At 63.2% G+C, this 22,867-nt stretch overlaps 1 protein-coding gene across 3 annotated transcripts; it reads left to right on the top strand.

Moving 5' to 3' along the window:
* The first annotated feature begins 5,725 nt into the window (after positions 1-5,725).
* Positions 5,726-18,070, top strand: SBK1 (SH3 domain binding kinase 1). 3 transcript variants are annotated; one of them, XM_035549113.2, is made up of 4 exons: positions 5,726-5,843; positions 16,141-16,338; positions 16,468-16,670; positions 17,272-18,070. In XM_035549113.2, exons 2-4 carry the CDS (start codon positions 16,143-16,145, stop codon positions 18,058-18,060), a joined length of 1,188 nt encoding a protein of 395 aa, XP_035405006.1. In that variant the 5' UTR covers positions 5,726-5,843; positions 16,141-16,142; the 3' UTR covers positions 18,061-18,070. The 3 variants fall into 3 exon arrangements, with proteins under 3 accessions (XP_035405006.1, XP_035405005.1, XP_035405004.1); XM_035549112.2 differs by having other exon boundaries at positions 5,817-5,843; positions 16,136-16,338; XM_035549111.2 differs by lacking the exon at positions 5,726-5,843 and adding an exon at positions 10,059-10,168 and having other exon boundaries at positions 16,136-16,338.
* Positions 18,071-22,867: the final 4,797 nt, after the last annotated feature.

Raw genomic sequence — 22,867 nt, 5'->3', positions numbered from 1 at the left:
AGGCCACCAGAACCCTTAGAGCAATTAGGCGGAAATCATGGTGTAAGAAACATTACCGCCTCAAAGAGTAAAAAAGTCAAAAGAAATTTGGCTTATAACAGGCCGGCAACTGAAAGCCACGTGTTGTCTGTGAAGCAGCGGGTAGATTGTGAACCTGGATTACCCAGTCAATGGGGAAAGGGGAGAGTCCCGGTCGTTGAGGAAAAAAAAACCCACAAGTATATAAACTGTGTTATGGAACTAGTAGGCGCGCTCCTGCTTTTGGGACGCCCACCATTGCAATCGCGAATAAAAATGCTACTTCACTGAGATCCTCGCCTGAGCCTGTGTTACTGGCTACAGAGCGTTTCTCACGCCTGTGGCACAGCGTGGGGCACACAGACACCCGCTGCCGGCCGCCTGGTCCGTGCGATAACCACAGCGGCACGGGCCCGGGAGGTCATGGTGGAGACCTGCCTCCGGTGCCCAAACACCTCAGACGCTCCCACACCCTGCTCTTGAAGAGCAATCCTGCTCTTCACCGGGTACAGGGGCCCTGTCGCCACCCCAGGTGGCTGCTTCCCCTGAGAGCCTTCAGCGAAGGACCTTGCAAGGGAGGCACACGCATACAAGAACACTATCTGCATTTACTGGCTTCGTGCCTGTGTAACTAATTAAATAATGAACAAGGAAGGAAAATCCTCACACCGCAGGTCCTAATCAGCAGCAATCGCAAACAGTTGCCTGGTATCAGAGACCAATCCCAACCCTGCGGGTTTAGTTCAATCCGCTTTGACGCCCTCTGTTTTCTAATGACTGAAGGGGCTGGGAGAGAAGACACAATGGGGAGACCGAGAAGAGGGGCACGATTAAAACAGGAAATTCAGCCCTTCATTACTGCCTTTCAAAATGAAGCCAGGACCAATCAGAGCCTAAAAACAGCGAAGTTAATACAGATCAAAACACTTATGGTTCCCAAAGTCTCCTGTGGCATTTCCCGTTACAAGAGATCGCTGAAACCGGTGGCTTAATAGGCTTTAGAGGGGGGCTGTATACATATGAGGATATTGCAAATGCTTGCAGTTACATTAGAGGATTAAACACAACAGGAGAGGGAGAGAAATAAACCCTCAAGGGGAGTGTAACTAGCTGCAAGGCTTAGCAAGAAGATTATGGTTGAATAGTCCGTGTTTTTTCCACTGTCCAATTTCTTCCACTTCCGTGCTTCTAATTGTGGCTGCCTTTCAGCAGCGCGCTGACCCTGCAGCCCCTCATCCTGGGCATTCCCGTGCCGTTCCCTGTTGGTGGAAACCCCATTCTTGTCTTTAAACCGCAGGGCCCTGTGTGGCAGGGCTCATTAAATGCGGGTGAATCCCTCGTGCATAAAGGGCTGGAGACCTGAGCCCTAACCTCGCCTGAGGTCCAGGTGCTGCAGCTCTTCCCAGACCGAGATGTGCAGCACGTGTCCGTGCCCCAGGGTGAAATCTCATCACACAGATTTGCAGCTTTGACATTGTCGGGCTGCTCTGGAGATCACTCTGGTTGCTGTTATGTGCCAGGCACTGCGCTGTCTCCAAAGCCTCTCCAGCGTCTCTGAAAGGTGAGGCCGAGCCCAGCAACGTGCCTGCGCGCGTGTTCACGGAGGCTGGAGCCTCTTACTCCACTGATCGTCACTTTGGGCCACCACAGCTGCACTGGCAGGGGACAGGTATCCATGGAGGCCATTAAAAGGATAATCTCATGATCGTGGTTTGTTATTTTAGCACGTTGTTTGTTGACATGTGCTCCAGCATGCACCTTTCACACCGGGGCGAGCGTCCTGCCTGATGCAAAGCCGCTGCCGTCGCCACTCCGCTTGCACCTTGCCTCCTGATGCTGTGGAAGTTGCTTCTCCCCGCACTGCATTTTCAGGAGCATTGGGTTTTGTTCTGCCTAACAAAAGAGACTCCAGAAGTGGGAGGGGTTTGGCACACGGATGGCACTGAACAAGCTGGTGGGCACTGAGAGAAAGAAGAAAACTGAGCTGGGCACGGAGCAGGACCCAGAAAGCAGAGAGGAGGAGCGTGTAGCTGCTCTGCCAGTGCTGGAGGAAAGCCTGGGAGGCTGGAGCTGGGCTTCTGCTCCTGGCACAGTTTTTGCCAGCTCTTGCTGGAGGCAGAAGGCCCCAGAGGCGAGAGCTGCCGGCTTTAGCCTTCTGTCAAGGTGCCAAAATGCTGGATCCTTACAGGGAGCTTTTGTCCTGTGTTCCTGTTTCCCCTGAAAAATCCAAAGGGCATGCAGCACATTTTAGTACAGGATTTGGGGCTGACAGTGTGCTCTGAGCTCCAGAAGCTTTTGTCCCTGTTCTAGCAACATCTGCTCCAAGAACAACAAAATATCCTCATGCCTTCAATAGCTGTGGAAATAAAAGGTCTTGCACTGCCCTGGCCGGGGAAACCACTGGCTGTCTGCAGCCCTTATGTTTCAATTTGGGGCTTTTTCATCTTCTGTTTCCTAAAGAGGGAGACAGTAAGGCTCCGACTATGTCCCAGTCAGCCCAAGTTGGGAAAAGCCATCAAACTTTTCTAACTTTATGTCTAAAAAAAACCACAAAAACAAACCAGAAGAAAGGGAAACACCATGGAGCCAAATGGCTACCTCGGGAGGCCAAGGTAACAGAATTTGTGAAAATTGTTCTTCACTGTATGGTTTATCCCTCGGTTATCTTTATTGTAAACATACACAGAAATGCACTAGAACTTGATTTGAAGCCCTTTTGTCAAAGCATCCTGCACAGCTCCAGTCTTCGTTCCAGCCTGTTCAATCACACACTCAAATATTCATTGCAGTTAATTGCTTTATTCCAGTTTTGCAGAGTTTGGGTTTTGCCTCCAGGCTGAGTCTGAGTCTAATTCCAATCCAGCAGCTGTCTACGCCTCTCTTCAAATCCAGCCGGGTATCTGTTTCCATCTTATTGCCGTTTTATTGCTCCTACCACAAACTGAGCTGTAACTCATTCTGAATGCGATGCGTAAATGAGCGTCTTCCTGCACATCCACCCAAGATAATTTCATTGAAAGGGTGAAGCTGTATTTTATAAGTACAATAGAGCAACTTTGAAACGCGAGGGAAAGTTTTGTGTAGGGAACCCCAACCAGTCCCTTTGCTCAGTAAGCTGCTTGGCAATAAGCAGTTTGTTCATTTAGCAAGCTCTAAAATGTACGGCAGGTAAAGGCTCTGAGTGCAAATACCCATGCCCACAACCTCAAAGTACGGTCGTGCGTAATTAATTAAAACCCACAGCCCACTGCTCTGGGGGAAGGTGTGCTCCCCACCGCGGGTTCCTCCTCCTCCAGAAGACCCTCCGAAAAGAAGACACTCGCCTCCAAAACAGCCAGGATGCCCCGAGGCCGGAGGGTTTCCTCTCACTGGAAAGCCCCTGGGGCTATTTGCAGGTTACATCCCTAGGAATTTCTTCCTGGGGCTGGGACCAAACAAGCTCAAGGGTTTGAGACATGACGGGAGGTCAGACAAGCAGGCGTGGGGGGGGTTTGCAGGCAAGGCCCTGCTCCAGCTGGGCTTTGCAGGGCCATCATTTCGTGTGCCACTGCCTCCTCCCCGGCTTTCTTCTGCTGCTGTGCTTGCCACAAGATACAGAGGGGACAGCAGGTATTGGGCTGCCAGTGGCAGGCAGGCACCATTACGCCTTCCCACGGACCCAAATGTTTTGTTTCCATGGCCAGGGGTTGGATTTGCTGAAGCAGGGGCTTCGTGAGGGCACAGGGTGCAGTGCCAGCCACAGCTGCTTGCGGATACATGGAAGAATTGAGCTTTGTCTGCCGTGTTCTCCTTGGCTGGTGTCTGGAAGAGGTGACGCTATTTCACCTCCACCTTGCTGCTCTGTGATAAGAGGCGCCACTTCTATTCCAGCCGAAGGATGGACTTGGAAGAAAGTTGGGGGCTGTGGCTTTTTTTTTTTTTTTAAACCTACACAAATTTCAGTGCCTGCCCCTGCTTTTCTTCCTAGGCCTCAAAAGCCCAGCCAGACAATGCAGAGAGACATCCGGATCGGCCCTTCTGCACCTCTCCCTGTCCTCAGCCTCCCGTCTTTTGGGGAGGGGACGTGCAGGGGACAGCACAGCCGGGGCTCCACGTGCTGGGTCCCAGCCAGAGACATCCACGGTGGAGCCTGGATCCAGGCAGAGCAGCGCCCGGCTGCTCCATCCCACATCTCCACGGGGGCTGCGAGGAGCTAATGGTTTTTAATAAAAGAGAGGGGTCCCATCAGCCCAGCACCACGCGGCCCCTCCAGAAGCCATTAGGGGCTCCCCAGGGCTGGACACGCTCTCCTCTTCCCTTCCTTGGGAGAGCGGCCCTTTTTTTTCCACATTTCTCCTCTCCGCTGCTCAGCCCATTAGCCGAGACATTAAATTTTAACATTTTCGTCGCTCTGTGCAGCAAGCTGGTGAGTGGGTGCCTGGGTGGGTGCCAGGGCCCTGGGGGAATGGCAGCGGAGGAGGCACCCGCTGCACCCCGCGGGGTGGAGAGGGGCTCCCGATGCCTGCGGGATGCTGGCGCCTGCACCCAGGCAGGGCTGGGGCACGCCGTGCCCTGCAGGAACTGTCCCTCCATGGTGACAAAGGTGACGGCTGTGAGTTAGGGATGAATCGCCCTCCGGGTTTGGTCCTGGGGAGGTTTGCACCGAGGACAGTCCCCGGCACCGATGCCATGCGGAACAGGAGCAGCCTGCCCGCAGCACAGCCCTCGGTGGCAGGGCCAGGAGCTTTCTGTCCATGAGACTTTAAAATCCATCGATTTTTGCCATTAGGGTGGGAGTGGCTGGGGCAGATGCGCTGCAGCCGGAGCGGCGCACTGAATAATTCACGGCGAGAGATGACGAAGCCGATGGCCAGGCTGGGGAAGCCTCCCCACGTCCTCCCGCAGGGACCTGGCCTCTGCTTTCGCCCCAGGGGGTGGGACATGGGCTGGGACGAGGGCCTGGTGCTCCCGGACACCACCACGGCTGCCCTGCCTCGCACCACCAGCACAGCGCTGAGTTTGCCAGGTCTCAGCCGCGGTGCTGGCAAACCCCACGGCACCAGCACGGAGCCCGGGCAGGGCCGGCGGCGGCGGCAGCCGAGGAGTTAATTCCCAGCCTCGCCGCATGGCTCTGGAGCTATTAATACCCGCACGCTGCCTGAGCTGCCAGAGCGAGCGGCGGCTCTGCCGGTGAGACCGGCCCCGCGGAGCCGCGGCTCGCCGCCGGCACAACTTTCCTCCGCGGGCACGCGGGGCACCTGGCCCGGCCGCCTGCCTGCCACGAGTCCTGCGCCGGGGACGCTGCCGCGGGGACGCGGCGGTGGCGGGGCCACGGGCACCGGGGCTGTGCCCGCCGCCTGGGTGCCACATGGGCGCTGGGTGCCGGAGTGGGGCGGCCGCGTCCTCCGGCCTCTGAAGTGCCGCGAGGGCTCGGCCGGGGCCTCATCCTGCCCTGCCGGACCCCTCAGCCAGGGCGATGCCACCCCAGGTCCCCGCACACAGCCCCTGAGCACTGGTGTGCGATGGGTGCCGGGATGGCATCGGGCACTGCTGGCTCCGGCGCGAGGGTGACGAGGGACACGGCCCGGCCCGGCGCTGCCTCCCCATGCGGTGAGCGGCCGGCCCCAGCGCTCGGCCCAGCGGTGTGAGGGGCTCCCCGACACCATGGCCCTGGCCAGGTGAACGTGAGTCCCCACCGATGGCACAGGTGAGGGCGAGGAAGATGCCAACGCTTCTCCGGCGCTGCCCGGCCTGGATTCCCCCTCGCCCGGGTGCGTTCGCGCGATGGATTCCTTCTGCTTCGTCTGCTTCCAGAAAGAGGAGCTGCAGCCCCTGCACCTGCACAGGTCAGTGCCACGGGGATGCCGCGGGGGGACACGGCACCGAGGCGGGTTGGGGACGGTGGCCAGCGGAAAGCCACCTGCAGAGCCTGTGCCAGAGCCTGCCCTGGTGCAGACACGGCTGGAGGGGTCCGGGGCTCGGCTCCGTGCCATGCCGTGCCAGGAGAGGCTGCGTGCCCAGCACGTGCGCACATCCAGCATGTGCTTCCCTGGCAGCAGCTCTCCAAGATGCTGGAGGTGTGTGTGTGTCCCTCCCTGGTGCCGTGCCATGCCGTGCCGTGCTGTGCCGTGCCGTGCTGTGCCCACGGGAGTGGGACTGCTGGCTGGGGTGCACCTCCTGCCGCATCCCAACGGGTCGCAGCAGCTCTGGAGGAGCCGGAGGCTGTGTCCTGCTGCAGGGGTGCCCCGGCAGCCTGGGGAGCCCTGGGGGCAGCGGGCTGGCTTGGATTTGGGGGTGGCACTGACGTGCTCCCAGGACTCGTCCCCGTGCAGCCGTGTGGCAGCTCCTGCTCGGCCACCTCCAGCTGCGGGACAGCCGGCTGCCCTGCACATAGGGCATCCCTGCACACAGGGCATCCTGGCACCATCCTGCCTGCACCCTCTCCTCTCAGTGGGGCTGGACCCTGCTCCCAGGGACTGCGGGGGCAGGTGATGGTCCCCGAGGAGGGCCACGAGCGCCAGCTCGCAAAGGCCTCTCTGCAGCGGCACCAGCACTCGGCTCCCTCCCTCCCCGCTGTTTTCTGGCCCCGAAACCTCTCCCACCCGCGTTGCTGAGCGGCAGCCAAGGCAAACGCACGGCGCCTGAATTAGCCGGGCAGCCGGCGGGGACGCGAGGTGTGAACGCCGGCACATGCCGTGCCCAGCTGCTCCTCTGTGGCACCGGGCCACCGCCGGCTGCTGTCCCGTGCCACCGTCCCCGGGGCAAAGCCCCCTCCGTCCACCCCTGGCCGTTCCTCCTGCCGTGGCAGGAGCACCCGCCAGGGTCCAGGTCCGGGTCCCAGGGGCCAGGCATGGCTGTGAGCCGGGCTGTGGCTTGTCCCCGGTGGGCACGTGGCAGCCTGGGCGCACCGCAAGGTGTCCGTCCTTCCTGCCAGCACGCCGGAAGCTGTAGGATGTATTTTGGTGGGTAAAGCACATTTTGTTGGTTTTTTTTTGGAGCCTCGATCTCCGTGAGTCGTGGTCCAGGGGCTGGGGCGACGCGGTGACGCGGGGCACCGGGGCTGGCGGCGGGGCCCCGCGTTGGTCCCCGAGCACCCCTGGCTCCTGTCCCGCTGCGCCGCCCGCACCCGGAGCCGGGATGGCGCAGGGAGGTGACATCCCCGAGCGGGCTGGGGGACAGGGGACAGGGAGAGGTGCTGGCACCGCCTGCGCCCTGCTCCGCCACCGGGCCACCGGGCCACCGGGCCACCGGGCCACCGGGCCACCCGCACCTGGTGCTGGCGGCTGCTGCCGGTCCCCTCGCCCTCGCTAGATGGTGCCAGCAGAACGGGCTGCGAGCGGAGGCGGCGGGAGCGCCGGGCCGGGCCGGGCCGGGCCGGGCTGTCCCCACGCCCCCATCTCGCTCCCGCTGCTGGCTTTGAACTGGCCCTGGATGTGAACGGGATGGGAAACGCTGCAGACGCTGCCTGCGGCTCTGCACCCAGACCAGGGGGAGCAGCACGGTGCCGTGACCCCCTTGCACCCCCAAAGAAACCCCTTCTGCTTCGTTTCAGAAGAAACACCCCCAAAAGAAAGCCGTTATGTTTCTTCTCAAACCAGTAACTCAACAGCCATCATTACGCTCCAGAGTTAACGCTACTCCCGAGCTGCCTGCAAGCGGCTCCTGCGGCCTCGGGCACCCAGCCTGTGCCGAGGGAGGCAGCAGGCAGGAGGCTGGGCCCCCTGCCCGGCCGGCTTGGGGCCTCCCCTGCTCCCCTGTCCCCCAGGAGCAGGGGACGGAGCCTGGGGGGCTGCGGGAGGGGAGGCAGCGCTCTGACGGCCGCCGGCAGCGGCTCGGCCCTTCCCCACCAGAGCCGCAGCCTGCGCCCTGCGGTGCCCTGGGCTGCGTCTCCTCCCTGACCTTGGGAGCAGCAGCCGGGAATCTGGTCTGGGCACAGGGGAGCATCGCACGGAGGGATCACCGGCTCCCATCGGCCCCACTTCCCCTTGGAACCCCATTGCCCCCCGTGGGTCGTGTACCCCCGGGTGGGCGAGCAGCAGCGGCCACACGCTATGACGATGACCCGCGGGCAGCGAAGGTCGCCGAGCGAGAGGCGGAGCGAAGGCTTGGCAGCTCCCACGAGGGCAGAGCAGGTCTGGGAGCTCGATGGGGGAAAAAATCTCCAAAAGCAGCCGGGAGGGGAGGCACCTCCCCGGGGGCCGAGCGCATCCCCGGCTGCTCCCGCTGCGGCTCCCGGCGTGCTCCGCTCCTGCGCGGCTGTCTCCCTCCCTGCCTCCCTCCTTCCCTCCCGCCTGCTCCTTCCCAGCATCCCCGCCATCAGCTCCAGGCAGGTTTCAGCTCTGGCACCAAGGTGTGACAGCGGCTCCGTGACAGCGGCTCCGTGCCCGCCGGCTGTGGCCACCAGCTCTGCCCTCCGGCAGCACTGCTCGCGGCGGCAGCGCCTTCGTTTTTGGCTGAGCTGCTCACGGCTCGCGGCACCGAGAGGTGGCGAGGGGATGAGCGACCTCGCTGAGTTTGGAGGGGACCGGGATTTTAGAAATATCTCGGGCTTTCTGCTTCTGCAATACTTCTCTCTTGGCTTGCAGGGGGGAGATGCTCAAAACCCAGCCTTTCTCAAGCAGTGGGGTGCGTTCACAGCTGCTTACCCCAAATTCGGGGACGTGTCCCCGAGCTGGTCCGCCGCTCTGTGGCACGCACACAGCTGCGATCCGAACAGCAGCTCCAGCAGGGACCTGCGTGTCCCCAGCTCGTCCTTGGCTCTCCGAACCCTCGTGGTGCTCGTGGCGATGTGGGAAGCCATTCCTGGGGAGCCGCAATTCGCCTTTTGCCTTTTCTGGGTCACTTCCCCGCTGCCCGCTCTGCCCGCGTGCATCCCCCGGCACAAGCTGGGACGTCCCCCCCGGAGCCGCTGGCGGAAATCCCGGGTGCACTTGGGGCTTTGGCACGGTCTGGGACTGTGCTGGGTGACAAACGTGTTGGATCCGGCTCCTTCCATCTCGCTGATCATAATTAGTTATTAATATTCTTTAAATGCTTTGAAGACCGTGAGCTTTATGCAAACAGTAGCCGGTGTTACTGTTATTGCTATTATTATTCCATCTGTGCGTGACCGCCGGCCTGCCACGTGCTGGGGCGCGGTCTGCAGCTGCACACCCAGCGTCCGATGGGCAGGGGCCGCCCAGCCCCACGGAGCCCCACGGAGCCCCACGGAGCCCCACGGAGCCCCACGGAGCGGGCACTTTCCCCACGGCTCACTGCAGGACACGCCGTGCGCTCACCCAAACCCGCTGTGCCCAAAGGGGCTGCAAACAGCAGCACCCGCAGCGCTCCCCGTCCACGGGTGCTGGTCCCCCGATGTCACCTGGGGCGGGCGACGTGTCCTGGGTCCCCGGCCACTGTCCCCACGCAGGTTCCCCTGGCACTGCTCTCCGGCACCGCTCCCCGTGTCTGACCTAGAAACAGCCCGCAGCTATAAACAGGGGCAGCCGCAGGGATCCGAGGTGCAGCTCCGAACCCGGGGAGCGGCTGCAGCTGGGGTGGCACCGGGAGGGGACGCGGGGGACAGCCCCGGGGGGGGCAGCTGGGTGCGGAGGGCGGGAGGCCACGGCGCTTTGGGCGAGCGCGGGTCCCGTTCGCGCAGTGGCACCGGCGAGGCCCCTTCCACCCAGCGTGGGGTCCCCGTCCTGCCACCCGTCCCCGGGGTCCCCGAGGTCCCCGCCGTGCCGCCCCATCTCCCGCAGCGTTGCCCGTTCCGGCCGTTTTCTCCCCCAAAACGCTTCTCCCACCCTCAGCACCCAGCCCGGGGGCACCGGACCGATGCGGGCTCACCCACGCCGGGATCCCCAGCCCGGTGCCCGGCGGCGACGGGACACGGCCGGGGGATTTTGGGGGGGGAGCGGGACACGCGTGGGCGGGGGGCGCGCCCCCACTCGTGCCGCGCTCCCCGCGTGGATCGCGGAGGCGGGGCCGGGGGCGGGGCGGCGGCGGCGCTGCCCTGCCGGGGGGGGGGGCTCCGGCGGAGAGCGGGGGGTGGGGGGGGCGCCGCTCCCGGCTCCGGTTCCGCTCCCGCTCCCGCCGGCAGCGGCGGGATGAGCCCGGCGGCGCGGCCCCGCGCGGGGGGCTGAGGGCGGAGGCTGCGTGTGCCGCCGAGGACGGCGGGGTTCGGGCCCCGGTAAGGCTCCGCGCTGGCCCCGGTGCGGTTCGGGGCCGGCCCCGGTGCGGCGGAGGGGAAAGGGAGGAGCGGCGGTGCTCGCCTTTGTGCGGGCGGCGGAGCGGCCCTTTTGTCTGCACGGCGATGTGGAGGGGAAGGGGAAGGGGAAAGGGGGGGGGGGGGGGGGGGGGGGGGTTGGGGAAGCGCCATTTCGAGAGGATCCCGATAAAAGGGATAATTATGAAAAAAAAAAAAAAATCAAAAGAAACCCGCGGGCCAGGCGCTGCCCCCCCGCTCCCCCCCGGCTGTGTGTGTGTGTGTTTGGGGGGGTCGGGGACAGCCCCCCCGCTCCCAGCCCGTGCCGGGGGTCGCACCCCACAGCCCCGCACCGGCCCCCCCCCGGAGCCCCCCGGTCCCCGCCCGGTCCCCGCCGCCACCTGCGCCGCAGCCCCCGCCCGGTGCGGCCCCAGCCCTGCGGCTGCCGGGGCCGGAGACGGAAGCGGCGTGAGCCCGACTTGAGCGGAGTTTTGTGGCCGAGAGGGGCTGGGGAGGCGTGGGGAGGGCGAGGGGGGACCGGGGGGGTCGGGGGGGCTCCGTCCTCGCCGCCCGGCGACACGCGGGGACAGCTCGAGGACACGAGGGGCGATTCGGGAGGCTGGGGGCGATGCGGCGGCACCGTGCTGAGAGCGGGGCTGGGGGAGCGGCTGGGGGCAGCGACCCCACAGCGGTGCGGGGACGGCGGTGAGCAGTGGGCAAGGGCACCGGGGGCAGCCCCGAGCCCCCACAGCATCGCCCTGGCAGCGGTGGGCGAGGGGAGCGCACCCCACCGCCACCCACCCTGGGGCCGGCGAGCGTTGGGTGCCCGGTGCCGGGTGCCGGGAGGCGAAGCCTCGACCGGCGGTGCCGAGCCCGCCAACCGGCAGCATCCCGGCTCGCTGCGGCTCCAACGGCCTCGCTCTGCCCTTCCCCGAAGGGCTGGGCCATTTCGGGGCGCAGCCGAGGGGTTTGGTGACCCCACCTCAGCGGGGACTTGTCCCTAGCGGTGGCACCCGGGGCGCTGGGGTGACTGGGCCACGGGCGGCACCGGCCTGTGAGGGTCCAGCACGGGGACGCAGCCCCTCCGTGGGGACGCAGCCCCTCTGGAGCGGCCGTGGCGCTGGTTTTGGCACCGAGGTGGCAGGGACACTGCCCCTGAGGGTGGGAAGGGACGAGGCCGTGGCCGGCCCAGCCCCGCGGGGACCAGGCAGGTGCCGCTCGCGGCGTTTGTCTTTGCAGATCCCGAAGGCGCGGTGCTGCCGGCACTGGTGGAAGAGTTTTGGGAGGGAGATGCTGACAGGCTGATGAAACCAATCAAACAATGAAGTAATCATAAATCCCCGGTGCCAGCGGCAAGTCTGGGAGAAGGCGGGAGGAGCCGGAGGCAGAAGGAGCTGAGGTCCTAACAAAGCAATCCCCTTCAGCAGGAAAAATCCTGGGAAGCCAGCGCGCTGAAAGGCAGCCAAGGTCCTGTCGTCGGGCCGCGCTGTACGGAAGCGGTGCTGTGTCAAGTGCTGAGCTGGGTGACAAGGGCAGGGAAAAATCCTCCCGGAAGCTCCAGGATTGCAGCGTGGGGGGCACCGAGGCTCCCCGGGGCGCTGCCGGTCCCTCGGGAGGGCTGCAGGCGCTGTCGGACAGAGCGGGGCTGTTGGCGATGTGCTCTACCCAAAATTTCTCGAGGCCGCCTGTGCAACCTCACTGGGACCAAGGGCTGAAGGAGCTCATTGTGGTCTGGGGTGGGAGATGGCTCCCGCTGCAGGGGTGCTGCCGATGGGCAAAGCGGGGCCTGCCCCTGCCCCACAGCTGAGATGTCTCCACCGGGAGGAGGAAGGCAGCTCCCGCGTGCCACGATCGTGCACGCTGCGGGGTGCTCATCGGCTCTGCCGAAGCCGATCCCTGTTTCAGGGCTGCTGCCGGGCACTCTGCCCCAGCCTGGGAATGGAGGTGTGAGGAAATCCGGCCAGCTGGGGACACGGTGCCATCGTGCAGAGAAGTGTCACGGACCCAGGAACTTGGGATGTCACCGTTGCTTTGGTGGAGATCAGGGCAATGTGGCACTGGCTGAGGCTTATGGCATGTGGCGCTTGAGCACCTCCCAGTGCTTTCCAAAGCGCTTCAGGTCACCGCTGCGAGGGGTCAGGTCTCGCTCCGTGAGAAACAAGAGGACAAGGAGCTGTTGTCCCGTCCATTGCCCTCTGGGTGCTGGTTGTGCCTCCCGGGTTGCGGGATGCTGGGCAGCTCCCAAAATGCTGCAGCTTTGGGCAGCCCCATTGTGGGTCCCGGCGAAGGCGCCCTCTCCCCGTGCGCACTTATGGCCGTGGCATCACTTGTGCGTGTGCTGGTGTTGGGCGGCCACGCCCAGCTGCTGCCTGCTGCCTTTTGGGCCAGCTTTTGGGGTTTCAGAAACCCCAAAACGGCAGCAATTCCCCCCGTTCCCTGCGCAGGAACAAGGAGGGACCGGAGCGGGGTCACTAGGTGGGACATGGATGTTTTCATGGCCTTCTGGCTGCACCCAGGTGGGTCTTGCCCTGCAACACCACTGACCCTGGCAAAAACACCCTGAGCTCTGCGCAATGCCCTCCCCTGCACAATGCCCTCCCGCGGAGACGTCGGCCTCGTTAGGCAAAGGTGCCCTTGCCGGTGTCCCCGGATGCCGGTGTCCTGATGCCCATGGGAAACGCAGCTAATAACGCTGCTCTGCCTGGCGCCGGTCCCCACGGCCCCGACGAGCCGCGAGGAGCTGACATGTTCCCGTAATGGGGTCAGATGAGAACAGAGCCGAGAGGCGGCGGAGGCTGGAAATGGAGCGGCACGCCGAGAGCCTGCGGCTCGGCCCCGGCTGCAGCCGGCTGCGGCGTGGGCATTGCCAGGGCGGTGCGGGACGTGGGGACGTCGGTAGGTGGGACGGCCCTGGTGGGGCTGCGCCGGGCACAGGTGAGCTCTGCTGTCCCCTTGCTCCTCGCTGCCGGTAGGGACCCGGTTTTCTCAGCTTGCCCTCGATGCCTGAGGCTGAGCTGCAGGGCGAGCATCCAGATGTGCTGTGCGAATCGTCCCCGAGTGTCCTGCAGTGACTCCTCCAGCAAAGTCACGGTGCGGCACGCGGTGGGTCAGCCGCCAGCTCATCCCGTAGCATCCTTCCCCCCAAAATGGGCCCAGGAAGGGCTCCTGGTGCTTAAACGGGTGCAGAGCAGCGTGCAGAGCTCCTCGCAGGATGCGGGCCAGGAGGGGAGACCTCATCCCGCCCCGGGGCTGTGTCACAGCCCTGGTCCCCCCATCCCCACACCTGGATGGGGAGCGAGGGCCGGTGCCTGCTTGGTGCCAGGGGGACCCCGCTCACCGTGGGAGCAGAACCGGGACACCCGGGGCCAATCCTGGCCCCTGGCGCATTGTGTGGCCGTGGGAAGTCGCTTCCTTGCTTTGTGCCTCAGTTTCCTCCAGCTGGGACGCGGGGACGCCTGCCTGCTGCCAGGCGCTTTGCATTCCTTACTAAAAGGGAAATGTGTGTCCTGCAGAGCCCCGAGCCCTGCCCCGTGGGCTTCTTCCCAAACCCCCAGCACCAAACCCTGCTCCTCTGTTTAAAGCCGGGCTGGTTTTCTGACCTGTCTCTCTCCGATGTGGCCGGAGGGCTTTTTTTTATCCCTTCCTCTCCATTTCCAAGCAGCCACCGCTCCGGCAGCCGCCTCTCCCTGCTCCTGCTCCTCTCAATGAGCTCTTAATGAGTTGCCAATTACTTATTGGCAGAGCCGATGCGCCCAGGGCTCGGCACACGGCCGAGCGGCTCGTGCAGCCTCGCGCCTGCAGCGGGTGGCACCGGGGACCCGGCGGGCGATGGGGACCGGGTGCGGGTGCTGGGGACCGCGGAGCAGGGGAGGCTCAGGGAGAGGAGAGGAGAGAAGAGGAGAGACAGCTGCCGCCGGGAGACGAGCGCCTGCCTATAAATACATGCCATGGAGCGAGGAAGCAGTGGGTGGATTATCCTCCTCGCTCAATGAGATAAATGGTTCTCAAGCTTAAACACAGAACAATTTTAGTCTGAATAGTAGGAGAAACGGTTCAGGACACGCAGATGACGGCGCAAGCTGCCTGCGGCGGGCAGTGGGGACTGGTGGCACCCAGCGGTGGCTTTGCTGCCCCTTGGGTGTCACCCCTGGTCTCGTGCCGTGGTGGTGTCTGCTCGGGCACGGCAGGATGCCGGCGTTCCCCCCGCGGGGCAGAGCTCCTTCCCCAGCAGCACCCCAAAATTCAGCCCAGGGACGGGTGACCCACGGTCCTCGTGACTGCGCAGAGCCAGATGGAAGCGTCCTCGTCCCTGTCCTCGCTGCTGCCTTTGCTGTTTACATAGAAACCAGCATGTTTTCAAAGCATTTCAATTTTTAATGAAAACTTCTGCGTTTCCTTTTTTTTTTTTTTTTTTTTTCCCCGGGCGTGTTGGTGTTTCGGCCGCCGCCGCTGCTGGATTTTCCCGGGAATGGCAGTGGCTCTGTGTTCCCTTCCAACCTGCTGGCACTTCGGGGAGGACAGCGGCCGAGCTGGGAGCGTTGCAAGCAGCAGCCCCATCCCCAGGGACACCCCTTCCTCAGGGACGCGTCCCTCCCTGGGGACACCCGTTTCTGAGGGCCACGTCTCTGTTGCAGGTCAGGAGGGAGCTTTCTGCAGCACAGCCTCAAAAACCCATCAGGCAGGAGGGGACCGAAACCCAGATTAAGGAGAAGCAAGCAGTCCTTGACTGGGAGAGCTGCTCAGCAATAGGCAGTCCTTCATCTCCTATCCCACAGGCTTTTTTTTTTTTAAATAAAAAAAAAACTTTGCTGACTTGAATAATTGTATTTCAACACAGGTTAATTAACAGACATTGACAAGCAGGACTGTAAATTCAAGCGCAGACATAATTCTTCTTGTAGGATATTGCGAGCTGTTTTTAGTCCTGCTGCATCCATTTAGCTTCTGCACTAACCCACCTCCACCTCCAGCAACCAGACACTGAGATGGTGCTCCTCTTCCACAAGGCCAATAAAGCACTATGGAGATGAGCTGCTTTGGAGATCTTATGAGTCAAGCCGTTACATTTTTGGAACATCATGATGTTTAAGTTCCTTTTCTATTTTTTGCCCAACTTCCCAGGAAAGAAAAAAAAAGAAAAACTGGGATGAGAGGCAGCACGGCCATAGTTTAAAGAAACAAGAGCAAGTTTGGAGATCGGGTTCAGCCTCGGCGGACAAGTTGGTCCCCATGCATCGGGCAGGGCTGGGCCAGGACCGTCCCCGTGCGTCTCCGCTCCCCTCTCCCTACCCAGGTTTGCTCCTTGATACCCTTCATCCACCTCCACTCCGTCAGCTCCGTTGCTCCCCCACAGCCTCTGTGGGGCCATGGCACAAGGCTCAGCCCTGGTCCTGGGACCCAGGGATGCCGCTTGTCCCGGAGGCGCTAGAATTAATTTTGAGTGTTTTTTTTTTTTTTTTTTTTTTTTTTGCCGCATTAAAAATCTAAATATATACCCGCGCCCGCTCAGCTGCTATCCCATGATTTTTGTCAATCTGCTACAAAACAAAACGCAGCCAGCTCCATCCGCCGAGGTCCCCTCTCTGCGACTGTCCCAGGGTGCCCAGCGTCCGCGGGCCGGGGCGAGCCGGCAGCCGGGCGCTGTCGCCGCGCTCCCCCAGGGCCGGTCGGGGAGCCGGCACCGGGTTTGTGATTTTGGGGATGAAGGAGGGCAGCGCTCGCTGAAGATGCTCAGAGGGTGGTTTGGCTGCAGCCTGGTGGTGAGTGGGAGCTCAGCTCCTGTTGCGCCGTGTGGAGGCTCTGCTGGTTGCGGGTGCTTTTTGGGGTCCTGGGGCAGCCCCAGGTGTGCTGGGCTCTCGAGGGATGCTCTGCGTGGGCAGAGCAGGGTTAGGGGACAGGGCTGGCTCCCACCGTCCTCGCGGGCCAAAGCCGTGACATGCCTCTGCCTTGCAGCACAGCCATGAGTGCCGGGTCGATTGAGCAGGAGCCGTCGCGCAAGCTGGCCTGCTGCGGGGTGCCGCTCATCACAGAAGACATGCAGTCCCTGGCCATCCGCACCCTCTCGGGCACCGACATCAACAAGCACTACGACCTCATCCGCGAGCTCGGCAAGGGCACCTACGGCAAGGTGGACCTGGTGTCCCACAAAAGCACAGGTGAGGGGAGCGGGGTGGGCAGCGAGCACGGGGAAGCACCCATGTGCGGCTGAGCTCGGGAGCGCGGTACCTGGGCATGCACCCATGATGGCCATGCCCCGCGCTCAGCCAGCCCTCTGCCCGTCGCAGGCACCAAGATGGCCCTGAAGTTTGTCAACAAGAGCAAGACGAAGCTGAAGAACTTCCTGCGGGAGTTCAGCATCACCAACACGCTCTCCTCCAGCCCCTTCATCATCAAGGTCTTTGACGTGGTCTTCGAGACTGAGGACTGCTACGTCTTTGCTCAGGAGTACGCCCCGGGCGGGGACCTCTTCGACATCATCCCCCCGCAGGTGGGAGCCGTAGAGGGGCGCTGGAGTGGGGGACGCGAGGGCTCGGTGTCCCCAGGATGCTGGGCAAAGCCACCGACCCGACTCACACTTTGCTAGGGTGCAAGGTGGGGCTCCTGGTGCCTGTGGAGCTGTTTGGAGCCCCACATGTGGGGACCAGGCATCTCCACCTGGGGCAGTCCCGCTGGCAGCAGAGTGCCAACACCTAAGTAGTGCAGCACCTAAAAGCAGGGGCCCGTCGCCCATCCCCTGGGTGTCCTGGGACTCATAACCTTTCCCCTGGGTGTCCTGGGACCCATCGCCAGACTCATCACCCATACCCTGGGTGGCCTGGGTCCCATAAATGGTGGCCTGGGGCCCCCACTGGCTTGGTCCTGCTTTGGGCATCCCTCCTTCCCCTGGAGCAGAAGGGGCAGGGAAAGAGGAGGAAGGGTGGAGAAAGGGAAGCAAAAAGTGGAGAAGCCCTGCGGAGCGAGATGGGAGACACCGAGAGTACCCTGAGTAAAACCCTGGTTGCAGAGCAAACGGAGCAGCAGCTGGCACCAGGGGGTCTACGGTCGGGCTGGATGGGGTGGCAGGGGGTGACCATGTCCCGCACCCGCAGGTGGGGCTCCCCGAGGACATGGTGAAGCGCTGCGTGCAGCAGCTGGGCCTGGCGCTGGACTACATGCACAGCAAGAGCCTGGTGCACCGGGACATCAAGCCGGAGAATGTGCTGCTCTTCGACCGCGACTGCCGCCGCGTCAAACTGGCTGACTTCGGCATGACCCGCAAGGTGGGCTGCCGGGTCAAGCGCATCAGCGGCACCATCCCCTACACGGCGCCCGAGGTGTGCCAAGCTGGCCGGGCCGAGGGCTTCGCCGTGGACACCAGCATCGACGTCTGGGCCTTCGGGGTGCTCATCTTCTGCGTCCTCACCGGCAACTTCCCCTGGGAGGCGGCGGCTGCCTCCGACACCTTCTTCGAGGAGTTTGTGCGGTGGCAGAAGGGGCGGCTGGCGGGGCTGCCCTCGCAGTGGCGGCGCTTCACGGACAGCGCGCTGCGCATGTTCCAGCGCCTGCTGGCCCTCGACCCGGAGAAGCGCTGCCCCGTCAAGGAGGTCTTCTACTTCATCAAGTACGACCTGATGGCCGAGGTGCGCCGCCGGCCCTCCTACCGCTCCCGCAAGCACGCCGGGGACAAGCTGCCGGCCGGGGCGCACCGCCATGAGGCGGCCGGCTCCTGCACGCCCGCGCCGCTCAAGAGGACCATCCTGACCGACGGCAGCGGGCCCCGGCTCACCGGCCCCGAGCCGAGCGCGGCATCGCCCGGGCCGGCCAGCAGGACAGACGGACGGCAGGACAAAGGCAAAGGGCAGATGGTCCTGGCCACAGCAATAGAGATCTGCGTCTGAGGGCGCCGGGGCGGCGCACGGCTCCTTTCCCAGCGGCTCCAGCCCGGGGACAGGACGGGCAAGGGGCTGCTGGCGGTGGCGGCAGCAGGACCGGGAGCCGTTCCTCCCGAAGCAAAAAAACAAAAACGAAACCAACAACAAAAAGAAAAAAACAAGAGGAAAAGGACAAAACTGGTTGCGCTCGGTAGCGCTGAGGATGCTGGCCCCGCTGTCCCACCCGGGTGGCAGGAGCTGGGGAGGACGCCGGTGCCACCGTCCCCTGCCCAGCAGCTGCGCTGCCCCCTCCAGGACCCCCCTGCAGTGGCATGGGGAGGGGTCCCCCAATAATAATAATAATAATAACGAGACGGGGGGCTGTGCTGGGACCCCCACCATGCCCGGCCCCAGGAAGGCCAATGACCCCACGCCATGGAGGAGGCCTTTGGGGTGGCGAGCTGACACCTCACACCGGTCCCTGCCCGGCCGGGGGGACCGGGAGGCGGCGAGGAGGCCGGTGATGGAGGAGGCCCCCCCCGGCTGGCTCCATGCCGCAGGAGGTGCTGCGCACCCGCCGCCGTGCGCCGGCAGCCATTGATGTAGCAAGTGTCACTGTGTGTCACCCTGTCCTCCCTGCCCCGGCGCGGGGTGGCGATGGCCGGAGGGACCGGTCCCCTCCCTGCTGGGGCTGGGGAGCTGCGGCTGGGGGGGTGTGTGGGCTGGGGGGGAGGTGGACAAAGGGCCAGGATCCGCGATGCTCTGGGGGGCTTTGCAGCCTTTTCCTACCCAGGGACTAGGAATGCGGTGGCACATCTCCGGGGCTGGCCTGGTGGCTCCTGCATGGCCAGGAGGGAGCTGAGGGGGCGGCAGCAGACACACACCTTCGAGCCACCTCCCCAGGGTCCTCCATAGGGTCCCCGTCACCCCTCCTTGCTGCCACCCTGTCCCCAGCACGCCGGGGTCTGCCCGCAGTGAGGCAGGGCGGTGGCAGGAGCCACGGTGGCCCCTTCACGCCGAGGACACGGGGGCAGATGATCCCCCCCTGCCCCCACTGCCCCCCCCCCCCCCAGCAGGGCTTTGCTCTTGCTGCTGCAGGACCCATGGACACGGGGGCGGGGGGGGGGGGGAGGGGGGCACCCTGAGGGGCCCCCAGCACCCCCATCCCCTCTGGACCCCGAACTACCGCACAAAGGGCTATCACGCTACCCCGAAGCAGCAGCAGTTTACACAGCAGCCGCCAGGCAGGCGGGGGTCCCACCACGTTCCCCCTGTGCCCCCGCCACAGCCTGCCATCGGTGCCGCTGCCCCCGTCCCCCCCCGCCCTGCCCGCCCGCAGGGGCCCAGGTCCGGTTTTAGAAGTAGCATCGCACAGATTTAGAGATGTTAGGCACGGTTTTTTTTCTCCTTTTTGCCTTAGGTCCCTCGATGTCCTCGATCTTTCGTGCAATAATGTAGGTAAGGAACCCAGGGCTCCCCGGGGCGTCCCTCGCGGGGCGGGCACCGGGTCGTCACCTCGGTCGGTTTGTCAGGTTTTTAATTTCGACTTCCCTCGGCTGTCGGGTTTCGGACCTTCTTCCCGTAGGAGAGGCTGTAGTGTCACAGACGTTACCTCAGTTTGTCACTGTTGAAAAGGAAAAAAAAAAAAAAAAGCAACTAAAAACATAAAAAATGACAAAATATATAGTTATAAAAGCAAAAAAAAACCAAAAAAACAACAACATTCTGAATGGCGAAGACTTTCTTTTTTTTTTTTTAAATAAAGCCAAAGTGATGGCAGGGACAGCGTGGTCCCCCTGGGGGTGGGGCTGGGAGCAGGGACGGGGGCAGCTGCCGAGCGGGCACGGCCGCCTCGCAGCCAAACGTATTCCAGCCACGTCGGCAGGCTAATTTCAATTTCCTGGTAATTATGCAAATGAATGTGGATTTAATTAAGGGCAGATTTCATTAAAGTCTTCTTGGGGAAATGAGAACAGGGTGGGGGAGAGCGAGGAGGAGGAGGTGGCAGGGAAGGGGAGACGAAGGCAGCGCCCCCCGAAAGGTGAACGGCCATAGGGACACTGGGGGGACGCGCGGGCACCCGGCCCCTCGGGAGCAGGGCTGGCACCTGGAGGGGCCAGGGGCGCAGGGGACAGGCTGGTGGCACAGCGCCCGCGCTGGGGACACGGGGAGCAGGCGGCGAGCCCTGCACATCTGCTGGCTCCGGCGGTGAAGGCTTTCATCTCCTGCTTCCAGCCTGCTTCGCATCAGGGCAGGGAAAGCATTTCTTGGACACGTGATTTGTTCTTTTTTTTTTTTTTTTTCCTCCAGCTAAAAATATAGATTTGGCCACACCGAAAGGTCTAGGAAATCAATGTCTTTGTCACCAGGCTGTGGCTGAAAGGACCCTCCCCTCCCTATCACAGACAGAAAAGGCAAAGCTGCGGTTTGATGTCCCCGCAGGGGCCCGCTCGGGTTCCGTTGGGCTGAGCCGTTTGGTTAATGCCAAGCCAGGCGGATAATTTTAGCCCGGTGCTGTGAGGATGGGGGCTGCGGGTGGCCGGGCGCTGCCACAGCCCCTCGGGTCTGCTCCTGGCCTCTCGGAGCAACCCCTGGGTGGAACGGGGCCAGGGGAAGCCCCCCCACTCCTGGTGCCAAAGCTCCCCGAGGCTGCCGGCCTGGGGCAGTCCCCAGGTGATGGACGAGAAAAATACGGGCGGGCTCATAGCGAGCCTGCTGCCAGCAGCAGGGCCACACGGACCTGGCCCTGCCACACCAGCACCTTGCAGCCTTCTGGAGGCTCCTGCCCCAGGCACCCAGCGAAGGCTGCCCTCCTCTCACCTCATCCATTCCTGGAACCTAATTTGGCCAGTTTTTGCGTGGGGATACGAAGTGAGCCGCTGCAGGCCCACCTGAAATACTGGAGGTTGCGAGTAAAAATAACTGTGAATGATCTGCTCATTTGGAGCACAACTGATCAACGCCAAGTCGGCGTGAGGCTCTGCAGCAAGCCAAAAAAACAGAACCCCAAACAAGCCCTTTAAAAGGAAATATTTTGCTACCACGCCGCCACCTCAGCTCCCGGCTGATTCACGCGGACGCTGCTCGGGGGCTGCCGTTGCGCAGGATCCGTCCCCACCACTGCAGCACCACCGGGGATGGGGCACCGCGAGCCCGGGGAGGCGCTGCTGGAGCCGTTCGGAGACGTCGGGGAGACGCGAGGCCGGCGTGGCGAGCTTATTCATTAACCGCGCTCCTCATGGCTGATAGGTTCCAAAAATAGTGTCGGCAGTGAGCCGAGGAGCTGGGTGCTGGGAGGAAACGGGACTCACGATGGTGTGGATTTGAGCCCCCCCCCACGGGTTATTGATGAGTCCCCGGTGCGTGGTGGCTCCGGTGCCCCTGCCCCGGCGCTGGGGGACATCTCGGAGCCATGCTGCCCGTCCTGCTCCGCGCTGCTCAGCGCTTCCAGCCGTCAGGAGGTGATGGGCGAATGTCACCCAAAGCCTGATGGCTGCAGAGGGCCCTGGCGGGGACAAGCTGCCTGAGCCAAGCAAGGAAACCTGTCCCGAGGTGGGCAAAAATCCAGCCCCTGCCACGTGGGATGTTTGGGGTGTTCCAGGAGGGCCACAGCTCATGGCAGGTGGGGAGAGGTGACCCCATGTGACACATGGAGTCACACTGGGACAAAGGAAAAGGGAGGGGAGAGCTGCATCCCCAACCCATCCCGTCCCATCCCATCCCCACCTCATCCCCATTCCCATCCGCACCCCCGTCCCCATCCCATCCCACCCCATCCCATCCCATCCCATCCCATCCCATCCCACCCCATCCCATCCCATCCCATCCCGTCCCCAGTGGTAGCAGCCCCCCAGGCATCCCCAAACTGCCAGGCTCTGACCGCGTTCCCTCCAGCCTCAGTCTGTGGGGAGGATTTTGGCGCGGGACAGAGGAGGGCAGGAGGCTGTTGGCATCTCTGACGTGGTTACATCGACACAGGTTTTAACATTTTTCCACTAAAAGGTACAAAGGCCAGCATTTTTGGACTGAAAAACGGGTGGTTTGTCAGCTTTGGGGATGGGGGAGCTGACCAGGATTTTGGGGTGCAATGACGAGGCCCAGGGACGAGGGAGCACCCCCGGCACCGCACCCTCCCCTGCCTGAACGCCTCGCTCCAGGCTCCGCAGGCCTCCCGCGTTGCCATGGCGACTGCTGCAGCCCGGCCTCGGCGGGAGATGGGGCGAGGATGGCAGATGCAGGCACGGGGCTGTTGGTGGGCTCTGTCCCGCAGACATGGGTCTTGGGGCAGGAGGAGGCAGCGGGGGGCTGCCGCTGCCCCCGGCCGCCCAGAGCCCCGTGGGCGGCTCTCACCTTGGCGGCCACGGCACGGCGTCGAAGTGCTCGGCACGGCCGCGACCCGAGTGAAACCCTCGCTGGCGTCGGCGGCGCCGGGCTGGGAGAAGCTAAGCCCCACGCCTCGGCTGCTGCGGCACCTCCAGAAAGGTCGCGTTCGAAGAGCGTTAATAGGAGATTAATGGGGGCTTTAATAAACAGTGAATCGACGGCTAGCGGAGCCCGGCTCTAAGCCCTCTGTAACACCCTGGGGGTTTAAAGGCACCCCGAACATGTCTGCAACATGCGTAAGATGGCTGTTGGCTGTCTTGTAGCCCTGAAGGTACCGCACGGGAAGGAAACGTCAGGATTAAAGGCTGCAGGTGAGACACGAGGGCGGCTGCGCCCCCGCAGAAGGCAGCGGTAGCTGAGCGGCCGGGAGCTCCCCAGTGACCTCACGCTGTGCTTCACAGGGGACGAGGGCTCCCAGGGGAGGAGGGCTCCGGGCTCCAGCATGCACCGG

This window comes from Cygnus atratus, chromosome 15 (genome assembly GCF_013377495.2).
Source record: "Cygnus atratus isolate AKBS03 ecotype Queensland, Australia chromosome 15, CAtr_DNAZoo_HiC_assembly, whole genome shotgun sequence".
Classification (NCBI taxonomy): domain Eukaryota; kingdom Metazoa; phylum Chordata; class Aves; order Anseriformes; family Anatidae; genus Cygnus; species Cygnus atratus.
This window is presented reverse-complemented; position numbering and strand designations above follow the sequence as displayed.